Source organism: Calonectris borealis, chromosome 2 (assembly GCF_964195595.1).
Source record: "Calonectris borealis chromosome 2, bCalBor7.hap1.2, whole genome shotgun sequence".
Lineage (NCBI taxonomy): Eukaryota > Metazoa > Chordata > Aves > Procellariiformes > Procellariidae > Calonectris > Calonectris borealis.
In genome coordinates this window covers 137,932,294-137,946,701 of record NC_134313.1, presented here as the reverse complement: position 1 = coordinate 137,946,701, position 14,408 = coordinate 137,932,294, and the positions used below count along the sequence as shown (strand labels likewise).

At 36.1% G+C, this 14,408-nt stretch overlaps 1 protein-coding gene across 1 annotated transcript in view; it reads left to right on the top strand.

The window, feature by feature from the left end:
* Nucleotides 1–14,408, top strand: part of AHR (aryl hydrocarbon receptor) — a 67,718-nt gene that overhangs the window by 39,195 nt on the left and 14,115 nt on the right. The window contains exons 3-5 of the mRNA XM_075143631.1: nucleotides 3,622–3,737; nucleotides 7,502–7,591; nucleotides 9,380–9,503. Of these exons, the coding sequence (XP_074999732.1) occupies nucleotides 3,622–3,737; nucleotides 7,502–7,591; nucleotides 9,380–9,503 (330 nt within the window). The remainder of the gene's footprint in view (nucleotides 1–3,621; nucleotides 3,738–7,501; nucleotides 7,592–9,379; nucleotides 9,504–14,408) is intronic.

Here is a 14,408-nt window from a genome sequence, read left to right as displayed (position 1 = left end):
GAGATTCAAAGATTATGAAGCAATGAACTATGGGGATTATTTCGTCTGACTACATGAGTAACATAGACTATGAGAAGTAGCAGAATACAGGGCTGATTTTAAACTGGGTGATGTTGACTGTAATATTACCTTTGGATGAGTTACCCTTTTTAGCTTTAGTTCTCCTTATCATCATCTGTTACTCTATCTCTAGCTGGTATTTCTGAGGCCACAGCATTGTGCGCTGTGACTAAATCTTTTCAGAATTACTGCTTCGCAAGATGGCCCTAAGGCCAGTTATTGTTGGGATCTGGTAGCCTTCAGTTTGAGTGTATTGAGCCACGTGTTGCAAGTTTGCATCCAGGTAGCCGGGGTTGCTCAGTGTCAGGGCCCTGTGTTGTCTCTGTTTGTTACTCTCATTGTATTTGTATCAACCTAGTGATTTTTTTTAATGTTTGCTTGAAGAGTGTTGATAAAGAAGTTTAATCACATAGGGCTGGTAATTAACATACCTTAATTATATTGTAAACTTTACAAGTTACATTTATAATTTATTTAATAAAAGTTTATACTTAGTTTGAATACTGTTTTTTTTCTTTTTAATACTACCTTCTTTTAAATACTTATTATTCAAAGTTCTGTGTCATCCATTCTCTTGTCTTGTCTCCTCAGTAGGAAATTCAACAAGCTGTTTTTAAGATCTTGACTAAAATTTATCAAGTCTTGTTGATGTAAAATATCCATATAGAAATATTTTGTCATCTTTCCTGTTTTTTTTCCTACATTATTTCTATTTTTCTCACTTCCACCTAACAACAAGCCAATTCTGTTGTTGCAGTTTTTATGTGCTTCTAGCTGATTTGACTTTTGATTTTTGTGAAATTGGCCTTTTCTAGTACCAGCTAAACAAAATTTGGGTTTTATTTAATAAAATGCAATTTAGTTTTTATGAAATCAAGGGAAGACCACACCTACCTAAGCAACATCTGCACATCAGTTTTGATGCCCCTTTATTAATTGAGAAGTGTGACGATAAAAATTTTCCTTTCCGTAGATGGAACAGTTAACCTTTTTCCAACTTAGTCTTTAAAAACATGTGGGTGTTTTAGAGCTGCCATTTAGAGATGCATCTCCAAAGTCTCACAACGTGAAGTCCCCTGTAGTACGATCTCTTCATTTTCTTTCAAATGGATATATTTGTGACCTGAATAATGATGATTCATGTTTATAGTATTTTATCTGAAATTGGAAAGTTTGCTTAATTGTTTAACTGGTTAAAATTTAACTTTAGTAGGGAAAAAAAGCCTTTTTGTTTGAAATAGCTTTTTTTTGTTTTCTTTAATGTGTAATATGCATTCGGGGTTCCTGTGTCTTTCCTTCCTTTCTCTGAAGGGAGCTTTAGGTCTAGAGCAGGTTTATACCTGAGGTACCATAGTTTGATGTCTGAAATTAGTTTGAGGGAGATACTCCAGTGACTGGGTGGCTTGTAGCAGGCACTAGCAGGCCTGTGATTTATCTGTCAGAACAAGGTAAACTTGGGCTTGTTTATTTTCAGGAGTTGTACATACCCAATGATGTATACAGCTGTAATTTCCACTGTATCATCCATTTTTTTTACCCCAGATTGTCAGCAGTTTTCCATCTGTCTCAGTTTACAACAGCTTGATTTTATCCATGTTCTGATTTCTGCAAAAGGTGTAGGTTCCAATTCAGCAAAATATGTAACTTCACATGTACCTATATGCACGCTTTGAAAGTTAGGAGGAATATAGCCATACCAGTGTGTAGGCTGTGTTTGATAGATGTAGAGCAGAACATCATTCACAAGTCCACCACCTGTAATTCCTCCCCCTCATTTATTATTTGCACATTATAAAAGAAAAAAAACCACCTGTATGTAATTATATATGGTATTTTTCAGAATGGCAAGTGTGATTAGGTATCTTTACTTGCAACTTTCAAAGCTGAATGTGGGCTCAATAATCATACAATATAAAATAAAAGGATAATAAGTCTTATTCTACTTTCAGTGGACTTCAGGAGTTTTTAGTGAATGTTCTAGATATCCTTTTAAAATAATGCTTAGGAAAAAAAATATTGCTACATCTTCCACTCACTTGAATTTAAAATGAATTTGCAATTGCAACTCTGTGTGGCCTATTACAGGAGTTTTTGACTATCCGGTAGGAAGAGCAGCATAAAGGTTTTAATTTCAAAGCAAACCCTCAGATAAATTCCTGGCTGATTAATCAGTTAATGTCTTTTCAGAACATGTTTTTCCTCTGCGGTGCCTTTGAGGGATATTTTAATGAAAACTGTCTGGCTTGAAAGTTGCTAGCTGCAGTGATAGCTTAAAAAACCTGAAAGGCATAATTTATCTTTCAATTAATATACTTAGTGTAAAATATCATTTAACCTAGCTGAAAAGTGAATGAACAGGAGTTCTTTAGGATTCTTGACTAAAGTTCTGAGCAGATGAAAAATGAAGGTTTTCAGCAGGTTGAAAAATCATTTGGAATTTAGGGTGAATATCTCATTGTTATGTAATAAACTGTTGGTATTTTACAGAAGTGCAGTTGCTTTTATAAATTTCCCTTGCTTTGCAGTTTAGAAATTTTGGGGTTGGGGGGTGGAGGTGGTGTTTAGCTTTATGGTAAAGGTTTAAGGTACAATTACTCAAGTAATTTTAAGCTATTTAAACACTACAGACCCACTCAGACTAATTTCAGATTTGGAGCCTTTTCTTTTTTTTAAAGAACTATGTGGAAAGTAGATAGATTCTGAGTTATGGACAATCTTTGAGTATCTAGTTTTACTTGACAGAATCCTGTTTATTAGAAGACGCAGTGCGGAGATGGGAGGTAGTATGTCTTTCAGGTACTTTGTAGCAGTTTGGTCTGATTCTTCATCCCTTACTCATTGAGTAATTTTTTTCTTTCAAATGGATATATTTGTGACCTGAATAATGATGATTCATGTTTATAGTATTTTATCTGAAATTGAAAAGTTTGCTTAATTGTTTAACTGGTTAAAATTTAACTTTGGCAGGAAAAAAAAGCCTTTTTGTTTGAAATAGCTTTTTTTGTTTTCTTTAATGTGTAATATGCATTCAGGGTTCCTGTGTCTTTCCTTCCTTTCTGTGAAGGGAGCTTTAGGTCTAGAGCAGGTTTATACCTGAGGTACCATAGTTTGATGTCTGAAATTAGATGGGATAAGAAAAAGTGTGAGTGTTGTCATACCTTAAAGCAGAGTTGTTATCAGGTTATAGGAGATTCTTGTATGAAAACAAAAATTAATTAATTAATGTCCTTAATTAACAAGAGTGACAAAATAAAAGTGAGCCTTATAGTACAGAGAAGGAGAAGAAGAAAAAAGGAATAAAATAATGATATTTGGATTGATTTCAATAATACTGATTCTGTTGTGAAAGTATTATAGTTTATAAAGGAGATGGATGACAAATTTCGGGGTTATCTCTAAAGTTAAGGAAAAACTCTGACATTAAAACAGAAATCTTTCATTAGATTGACTTTCTAAGCATTTTTAAAATACAATTTTTTCTTACACAAAATAGCACATCATTACATAAATTTCTAGTGAGCCTTTCAAAGATCACTCAACTTTTTTCTTTCTTTTTTCTAGTTGCATTAAAATCTTCTAACTCTACAAGACCAGAAAGAAATGGCATTCAGGAAAACTGCAGAACAGCAAAACGTGGAGAAGGGATGCAGATCCTGGAAGGAGAACTTTTACTGCAGGTATGTTTTGCAGCGGGTGTGTTATACAAAGATTACATTTAAACAAAAAAAGAAGGATTATATTGTATTTAACATACCAGTTATTCACTGATGAGATTGAAAAGGGAATTTTTCTTGTTGTCAAATTCTTTCCTCATTTTCTTTAGGTTAATATTATACAGCTCTTGCACTTTTCTCTGGGGGTAGTAATGACTTTAAAGAGCGAGTGTTAGACTGCAGGGTCCTCTTAACTCTTTCTGAGTCATTTCTTAGAGTTGTTTTTTCCCATCTATCTCTTTGCATCTATTGTTAATAAAGGTATTGATATAAAGAAACAATCTTCATAAAGGTCAGATGTGTTAGTCATCTACCGTAAATTTGGTGACTAATTGTCTAAAAAAACCAATTTCTCTTTAAAAGACCTTGCGCTTGCTGGAATATCTTGCTTTCTCAGTGGTTTGAAAGAACCCAGACTTCATAGTATAGGTTCAGGACAGATTTTAAAATACTTTCAATAACTTTTAGCAATGTGAACTACTGGAAAGTATTGATGAAAAATAGGGGTTTTTTAAATTATACAGTCCATGTTACAGTCTGTTTTAATGTCCTAGAGTGCCAAAGCATGTGAAACGTAACAATATAATACTAGGTCCAGATTAAACTCAAGTAATGACTAATGTAAGTATTCCAACGTTCTAATTAGTTTCACAAAATAGATTTTACTGTGAGCTGCAGCTCCATTTGAAATACGGTGATAATCTTATCTTTTACACAGGTTTCCCACTAGTGTATCAGAAGTGGCAAATCATTAGGTCAGAGCCAATTGTTTACTTAGAACAAAATTAATTTAACTGTTCAAAGGGTAGAAATGACGACAGGTTCTAAGAATCCCACAAAACAATTACTGTGGAAAATTGTTTCCTAACCAACTAAAAAAACTAGGACATATATGTAGTTTTCTAACCTTAATAAAGTATGACAAAGAACTGTTACGGAGTTACTGCAGGTGAACAGCTTTCTTTTAAATGGAAATTATCTAAAAATGTACAGTATGTGGTTTATATTGGAGGCATCTATTTGATGTGAAATTTAGTTATTTTTTAACTGCTAAATGGAAGTTATATGATGAAACTGATATAGCAAACTGCTTTCCAATATGAAAATGAAGTGGGTGATATATTTGTAACTGTAAATTCTGCCCCCTTGGGAAGTAAGTAAATGAACTGAATTTCGTAACTGAGTTTCTTGGTTTGTAAATATTTTATATTTAAAAAAATAATGAGAACGAATATGCAGATAGAGTTTTCTTAAGGAATGTAAGAAATGATAAGTGATGAAAATGGGAATTTTCTAGAAGATACTGAGCATCAGTAAGATGTAAATAGTGGTAACAACCTTCCCTTCTGCCTAAGCTCAGAAGTTTTTAGTGTCACAGAGGTTTCCATAAACTATAACTGATGATGAACATTTCCTTTTTATTGTCTCTCTATTTTATTTCAAAGGTGGTATGAATATATACCATACTGTTTATATGTAGGTGTTATTTGTTCATCAGATGTTTTTTCTTGTTTCATAATAAGATCATCTTGTGATGTCTTTAATTTTCAGTGTAGAAACTGTCTTACCAATTCAATATATTGTGAAAATAGAAATCAAATACGTAGATGTGCCTTCCTTAAAATTAGGCTATATCTCCTTTTTTAAAAAAAAAAAAAAATTAAATTACTTCAAAGTCTTATGTTAGATACGTTATCTAGTATAATCTAAGCAAGTTTACGATATGAAGTGCAAGTCAAATGTCAGTCTCTAAAATAAATTTTTACAACGTCTTAATTCTCACTAGTTTTGTAATTGCATTTGTATTAGGAGTATTGAGAGTATTTTTGTAGAAGCACAAATATTATCTCCAGTGCTCCAGAACAGTAAACTGACTGAGAAATTTCATTATGCCTTTAAAGATAATCATTTTAGGATTGCATTTTGCCAAAACCTCTGTCAGAACTGATCTCCCATGTATTGGTACGCGTTGGGTACCTGCATGTTTTAAGGAACTTCCAGTAATTTGCTGCAGTAGACTTCCGGGCAAACAACTTGTATTTTACAGAATTTCTGGCTCACAGACTGCATCTGATTTCTGCAGTAACACTCCTGTTTCAAAATGAACTGTGTGCCAGAGCCACTGTAAAATGTTGATTGAATTCCAGGTAGAAGAGCTGTTTCCCTTTGTCACAGACTGGACAAGAAAAGAACCTTTCCATGGCTTTGTATGAAACAAAGCAGAATAACTGATTTTAACGTGTGGGCCAGAATTAGACACTGTGCAGCTCACAGAAGTTTGCTATCAACCACTTGAGGTGAAATGCCCTGCAGAATAGGTCAGCAGAGGACACAAGCACCTGCCATTGCGGCATCCTGCTCCCTTGGAATTAGTATGAATGTCATCAAAACCAAGGATGTTATGTAACTACTCAAGATTTCTTGGGTTGGCTACGCTATTTAATTTCAGATTATTACTTTTTTTTTTTTTAGCTCATACTGTTTCCAGGTAAAGTTCACTAAACTTATATAAGGAGGTTTTATAGAGCTCACAACTGTTTATGAGAATAGATTAAGAAATGTCTACACATTAAATAGGTGGTTCACAGCATTTTAAGACCAGTCATTTAATCAGATCTTTAACCTTGACTTAATTAGACTGTATTAGTAAAACAACAAGAAATAGTAAAACCATATCTTTGCAAAATGTGGAAAAGCAACTATGGTGGTTACCATAGTGTGGGGTTATGGAAGTTAACGTTTGTGGAAGAGTGATGCTGTTTTGTAATAAAAATACATTATGTTGTTGTTAAAGAAAGATAGAGGATGTCCTTCACTTATTTTACATTTTCTATTAGTTATAATAATTTTGCATAATAAAGAGGTTTAAAAAAGGTGTTTTGAGTATGCTGGCCAAATTTGACTTTGAATGCCGTTGAGGAGATTAAGTGGCACAATATACTTAATCCAGTCCCTTGAGACAGCCTTTTGTTAAATCTTGACTGAAATCCATAGAAGTACATCAGCACCTTTCAGATGAGCTGCCAAGTCACAAATGTACTGTTTGCTATCACAACAATTGCCATGAACCGTATTGATTGGGAGTTCAGATAAATGCCCTTTGTGTGACTTTGAGTAAGGAGCCGCTTAGTCTGCTGGTTCATGAAGGGGGAAATCTCTTCAAAAATACTGTTTACTTGCAACAGTCCGCTTGTGCAGAGGTTTTCTATTTTAAGTAAGCTATAAAATGTTTTTTTGGACTATTATTTGGGGATCTTGATCGCTTGATTTCCTGTCCACTTAGGCCTGTCTGCGCTATGAATAGAACAGATTTTGGGAATGGGTTTGTGACACGGCTTCCGTTCGTGCTGCGGACAGCTGGGTGTGCCGAGGGCTTGAGCCACGCGAGCAGTGTGAACTGTGGTCGATATTAAACAAACCTGCAGTTGTTCATGCTGCTGTCCCTCATCTCCTACAATCAAGAGTAAATAAAAGTAATCAACAGGCTTTGGCGTTTCCCCTGAATTTTCCAAAAGAACTTTTTTTTTCATTAGATGTGGTTTTCTTCATTGTGCCATGTATATTCCAGAGAGATGCGATGAATGATTCTGTTTATGCTGTTAGATAATAGTATGTTTTCGCATGCTTCACATTTGATGGGGAGACTAGGGTATAGATAGACTTACAGCCCCAATAATTATCTGGAATGTTGTCTCTGAAGCTGACGGATTGGTGTGTTTCCTCCCCAGGCGTTAAATGGTTTTGTATTAGTAGTTACGGCCGATGCTCTGGTTTTTTACGTCTCTTCTACTATCCAGGACTACTTGGGATTCCAACAAGTGAGTTTATTTTCTCCTCTATTTTTTTGAAGAGGTTTTGCTTAATTTCAGAGGGCATTGGTGTTCATATTTAGGATCTGATAGTTTGTGAAATAAAAATCTTAGTTAGGTACATTGGGTTGGATTACTTTGAAATCGTATTACTTTTCTATCAGCTTACATAGCTGAAATGCGACCTCAGGCCAAGCACAACAGGAATATAATTTCCAAAGTTGAGCTAGGCAAGATAGGAAATTTTCACACTTAATTAGTCTTTACTGGAACAACTGTTTGAAATTTATACTGTGATGTTACCCAGTTTAGGATGCTGAGACAGACGTAATTCAATGGGAAGGTAATTATTTTAATAGAAACCTTTCATACAAAATTAACTCCATATGCCTTGGGGTTTTAAGTACCGAGTGATTTTAGTATTTTTAGAATTTTAGTGTTCTCTCGCTCATATTTACTTTAGTTACTTATTTATTTCAAAACAAGCATTTGTTATTTACAATTTATGGTGCAGAACATGGCTAACTTCTTGGGCTTGCAAGCCAGGTACCAAAGTAGTAAAGGCCAAGACCCAGTGGGCACATGTTGCCTTCCTTAGAGAATTCCTGCGATTAGTTTATGTTAAGATGATAGAAGCTTGGTTATCAATTTATATCTTTGGGTACTGGATGAAGATAGATTCAGTTGCTGCCTAAAAATAGGGAGAAACTCTGCTTGGTCTGCAATTTTAGCTAACTGATAAGACATTGGGGAATGTTTGTGTAAAAGGAAATATTCCAAACAAAACATTATTATTCCTGGGGTTACAGATTTTTTCAGTGTTGGGGAATGAACAAAAAAGCTTGGAAAACAAATTGGGCATAAAATTTGTGTAGTAATGCCAATAAATCAAGTGCATAATATAGAAGTGAAGTCTTAAAAGTTGCAAAAATGAGCATTTCTGGCAATTTATTCTGGAAAATACTGATTCTTTTATGAAATTCATCGAAGCAAATTTAACCTAGGCTTCTGCTTTAGCCAGCTCATCTTAATTTCTTTAGATCTATGTTTTATTTTAAATATTTTCGGTTTATAAAATGGTTGGGTTTTCAATCCATGCAGAAAACAGGCAATTTAACTCCTCTCTGACTGAGGCTTTTCTTGAATATTTTGGGTGGTTTTTTCCCCCTTTAATTTCTTTCAGCCCCTGATCCTGGCTGTTGTAGCTGTGCCGTTTAGATCACATTCCTAACCACACAATTGGTGGTGATATGAAAGCTTAATAATTACAGATTTTAATGCATCCTTAAGGAGTGACAAAGCTTTCAGGCAAACAAAACCAATGTTCATAATCTACTTGGCTTACTTTTGGAAGTTGTTTGATTCAGGGTCTTTGGCTTCTTTTGTATTCCTGTAGCACCTAGAATGGGTCAGGTCCAAGTACCAGCTGGCAAGTACTTTATTTACCAGTATGTAAAATTAAATGTTATAAACAAAACCTCAGCATAACTGTTCCAGGCTTGCTTAGATAAAAGCAGGTAAAGAAATACTTGGCATAATGCTATTTTTTTCTAAGGTACTATTTTTTAATTATTATTTCTCATGTTTGCAATCATGGGTGTGACTGAATTCTTCTCTGTGCTGCTAAAAATTGTTTCGCGATGCTTTGCCACATGCATGCAAATATATGTTTTTATGCCCGAGCAAAATGGATTTTGCTATATCCATAGCAGTGTTGTCAACCAGACAGTTTATATCATATTGTCATATAAGTTTCTTATTCTCTTTCTTTCCCGCCTTTTTCCTTTTTGTATGTAGTCTGACATTATACACCAGAGTGTATTTGAATTGATTCACACAGAAGACAGACCTGAGTTTCAACGACAGCTACATTGGGCATTAAATCCTGCCCAGTCTGCAGATTCTGGACCAAGCGTACAAGGTGAGAATGCAGCCAATTTATGTGTTTGCCTGCCGGATTATTTGGGGTTTTTTTAATTTTGTATATAAAAAAGTTTAGATTCTTTTACATGAACAAAGGAAGGAATAACATCTTTTAAACTTATTTGAATTTTATGGATCTGTTTAGTCAACGGTGGGAATTACTATTTTTTTGCACTTTAAATAAGGACTGCTATTCATAGCACAGCACCATTAAAATACTGATTTTGCTTTAAATTGGAGGACTTTAATTTGGGCATAAATGACTGACTCGCATGTCCTATCAGTAGTCCTGTGGTAAATAGCAAAGCAGGTAATCCTGCATGTTTGTGTTGCAAACAGGGCAGTCAGAAATGGACAGTTTCTTTTGGTGACATAAGAAACAAGGAAGTTTGATTTTTCTGTGTTTGCCCTCAATTACACGGCTCGTCTTTAATCATTGTTTGAATGAGAAAGTGATTTCTCTGAAGTAATGATCTCTTTTACATCTGCTACTCCTGATTACAGACCATGACACCGAATTTATTAGCTTAGGAAGGCCAGCAGACAGTTGTGTACAACAGCTTCTTTAAGCTCTTCAGGCTGGTAGATCCATTCCATGACTAAGAATGTGTTAGTTACAGTGTTAATATATGGAATAGTGCATTCCTGGTTGTCACTGTTATATGCAGGCTGCCACATAGACCAGTACTTCTCTTGGGAGTAAAAGGGTAAGAGGGATAAAAGATTAAATAGATGAGCCTTTAAGACCTAGTATGCTTGTTAGAGCATCAGATTGTCACATGTTATTGACTGATGTTTAAGTGACCTGCTAGCTTGAGAAACACGTTGCTTACATATCGGAACAGGGATGTGTTGGTACAGATAGTTACGTGTAATACGGGAAGCGTATGCCTGACTGATAATAATGACAAATCTGTTGCGACAACTGTAATGCTCCATTTTGCACAACAGTTGTTTAAATATGTAGGTAAAGCTCTAAGTTACTTGGTTATATATAATTTTTTTTAATCCAGAAAAAGTCCATATTATTTTTTAATAAGTATGTTACTCATAAGGCAGCTTGATTTAAAACACTAACAGTTTCCCATTTAATATTTTATAGTATGGAAATGCCATGATTTGATAGAGAAATAAAAAACCAGAAAATGTTATTTACTTGTTTGGCTCACAGCTCAGTATATTTCAATTTTTCCTTTAGTGGTCAACATTGTTATATCATCTGTGGATCAATCTACACAATCCAGTTGAAAACATGCTACAGAAATAGTTAATATTACAATTTGGTATAGCAAACAGCTGCTGGCACTCAGAAACCAGGTTTTTATGTGGTAGCTTCCTGTTTGCTTCAGAGTGAAATGCTTCTGTAGCGCTTAAGCAAGTGCATATGAATTTACAAAAGGTTGTGTTTGAAAAGTACAATGCCAGGTTGACTTGGCATCCAGTTTGTCTGAATGACAGAAGTGCTGAGCAGGATTACAAACAATCGTTTGTTTTGTACCTTGTGTTCCTAGCTTACTAGAAGCTGCTAATTATTTTTGGGCCTCAAGTAGTGTAAAATGTTTGGACATTGAGGCTTTTTAAACTGAATTGGGATTTATAACAAAGGATAATGCTATGATCATAAGGATCCTCCCCATTTTTGCTAATTTAATCCATTTCCTTTTTAATACATTCAGCTCGCATTATGTGGATATTTATAGACATATTATAATTGTGCTCAGGCTTAAGCACAGATTTCAGCCTGAGTCTGGGAACTAATTCTGCTTGAGTTAGCCTGGACTGGTTGCTTCTCGCTCAGTACTCTGGTATGCCTCTAGACCACTGGTCTCCTCAGCTGTTTACTGTGCTTCCCAGGCACTTCTCCCAACCCTGTCATGTTCCCAGAAAAGTTTCAAAAAATCTCATTTTTCAGTCCCAAATACCTGTTTTGCAGCCTCAAGTTTGGGTTATCTTTTAAAGTTCGCTTGCTATGCAACCGTCTATGGTCTTGAGCTTAAAGAGAAAGAAAAGGACTTTACGCACAACATGTTCTGCACATCGCTCTATGGTGTCGATGAGCTCCAGTTGAACTTCATGAGGGATATGGATTTTACCCCCTGTAGTGTTAACTAGTAATTTTGCTCCAGGGGTTGCAGATGCTCTGTAAGACTCTTCGCCTTCCTACAGTGAGTCACTTCTCTAAGATCCTGGCACTAAAACCTCTCTGCCTCCTGTCTGCCTGGGAAAGTGCAGCAGTATTCCTTTCACAAATGTAGGAGGCTTGGGCTTGAAGCCCATTCCCTCCTGGTTTGAGTTCCGTTCCCCTCCTCTCGCGAGCTACAGACTGCTTCTTCCACCAAAGCCTTGTTCGCTCTTGGGAACTGCCCGTTTTACTAGCGAAGTTGACAGACACTTGAGAGAACCCAGATAAGATACCTGCATTCAAATTCCAGCTCTCTATTTACCAAAAGAATAACCCTGAGTTGCTGCTGTGGCAGAAATGCTGAAGGGCATGCCTGCCAGTGCCAAGGATGCCAGCAGAAGGCCCTGCACTGCTTATGGGATACTAGAGCTACACTCGGTAGCCACTTCTCAGCCAGAAGATTATCTGAGTTGGAGGACGTAACCAGAGCCCTTCGAGGAGCCTGCTACTGATGATTAAAATCTTTCCCAACATCACCACCGAGAAGTTGCCCATAGTCTCATTAATCTCCATGAAAGAATCAACTGAACACACACAGGGCCTTAAGGCACCCTAAACTACTCAGTGCTCTCGGTACGCTCCCGCTTGGCCAGCAGCTCTTCCACTCGGCTCTTCTTCTGACAGTAGCTAACCGTTGGTAGCAATTCTCTTTCTGCCTCGCTAGCCGGCACCTTTCTCAGTAGTAGTTAGTCTTGCAGGAATAAAGTTGTGGCAATAGAAAAGGAACACAAATACTGGGATTGCTTGGGGAAGAAAAAAAAAGATATTTTAGTGGCTTCCTTGGTGCTGATACTTGTGAAACATGAATGTTGATATACGCAGTGTATTAACGACTTTGGGGAGACCTCGAGTAATGTATATGCAGGGATTTTCAAGGATGTCAGAGCTGGCATTTTTGAAAGATGAGTTGGGATTTGCAAGCTGTTTCTTTGCCCTTTCTTTGTAATCATTGCTTCTTCAGAGAGCATCTAACCCATTTCAGCACCTCTTGGAGAAGCACTGCTGCAAAAGTGTTGAGAATTCTCGCCAGCAATTAGGCAATTTAAAAAAAAAATCTGCAGCAGTAGGAAGTAAGGAAGTAAGTTTGCTTTTATCTGTTGAGAACTGTCCATATAACAAGCATGGGAATTTGTTATTTTCTAATAAGGTGGTAACTATCTTGGACTACAAATATCTGAGTTTCTGTACCTGTGGGATCAGGTCATAATGGTGGCTTTGGTCAATACACAGTCCTGCAGATGGCTATAATTTCAGATTATCCCTTTTCATACACATTATCAGCTAGGGCCCTTTCTCTTTTTCTCCATACCTTGAAGTTTGTTCAGCAAAAATTGACCTTGCATAGCAGTCCTTTTAAGAAAAAAAAAGGTATCTCCTGATTTTATCTGAAAAGCTGGATAACACAGCGTTATTTTTGGATTTATATAGCCTTAGGTTGCAAGGCCTCTTGGTGAGCCATCAGCAATCTCATTTGACTCCAGTTCAGTCCCTTGAATTAATAGGAGATGAAATTGAACTGGCTTGTGGTCATGATTTGTTTTCCTTTGGGTTTGATTCACCATTGTACAAACCACCTAGCCCATCTGTAAGTTTTTTCCAGCTGTCCAAGAGACAGAATTATGTTCCAGAGAACATAATGTGGTGTGTGATTAAGTGACATGCTCTCCCTGACTTCATCTCCAAGTCTGGAAGGTCAATATGGGTTCTTTCTTAAAATCTGTATTCTTCTTTTGTCCATACATGGCAATCAGTTCTCTCAGAGTATATGGACTATTTTTTTAAATTACAGAGTACTTAGCACTCTAAAATAGCATTTTACACTGTTTTTTCTTAATTTTGGCATGTGTGAATTCCTAGGAAGCAACCAGTTTGTGGGTTTTTTTATATGTATTACAAACAAGATCTCTTTGCTAAATTTGCTGTGAGTAGACATGCTCTGGTATCTCTGTATATGTAGTCTCATGCAGAACATATGTATTCTATCAGAAGTTTATTGATTTACCTTCTGGTTTTACTTTATATTCCAAATGTTTAAGTCTGTTTTCTAAATGCCACTTAGCAGCAAATGCTTGTCCTGAAGTGGCGGAAGAATATCATGTTGTTATCCTAGTTGTCAATCATGGTTTTCCTAGTTGTCAATCATGGTTTTGAGTCCTTTCCCCCCCCCCTTTCAAACAAACAAACAAACAAAACCGACGAAACACAAGTGCTCCAGGTTCTTCTGGAGCAGTAACTATGGTGTTTTCTTGATCAGCACAGCCCAGAAATATTTTCACTATTTAGTAGGGCGTTTTTGCATCCATTAGAGAAAGTACTCACATTGATTTACTATGGTCGTTCCCTAAAGATGCTTCTTTTTATTTATTGCTACAGCTTTCACCTGGCTGGCTGGAAAGTAACAGTTTCACAGTTTGATACCACTTACTGAGCTTTTGAGTACTCAGTTCCTATAGTTACTACGCCTTTTGCAGATCCTGCCGCTGCAGAAATGTGGGTGTGCTCTCTGCTGAGAACTCTGCTCTCTGCAGCTGATTCAGAATGTAGATTGTTGACAAACATAATGAATAAATTAAAAAAACAACCAACCAAAAACCCCAAACAGAACACCAAAAAACACCACTTAAAAAAAACTAAATTGCATGCAGTTTTCAAATACCATAGCCTGTAAAACATAATCCCATCAGAAGAACTGATACTTAACCTAGTGTTATAATCAGTATA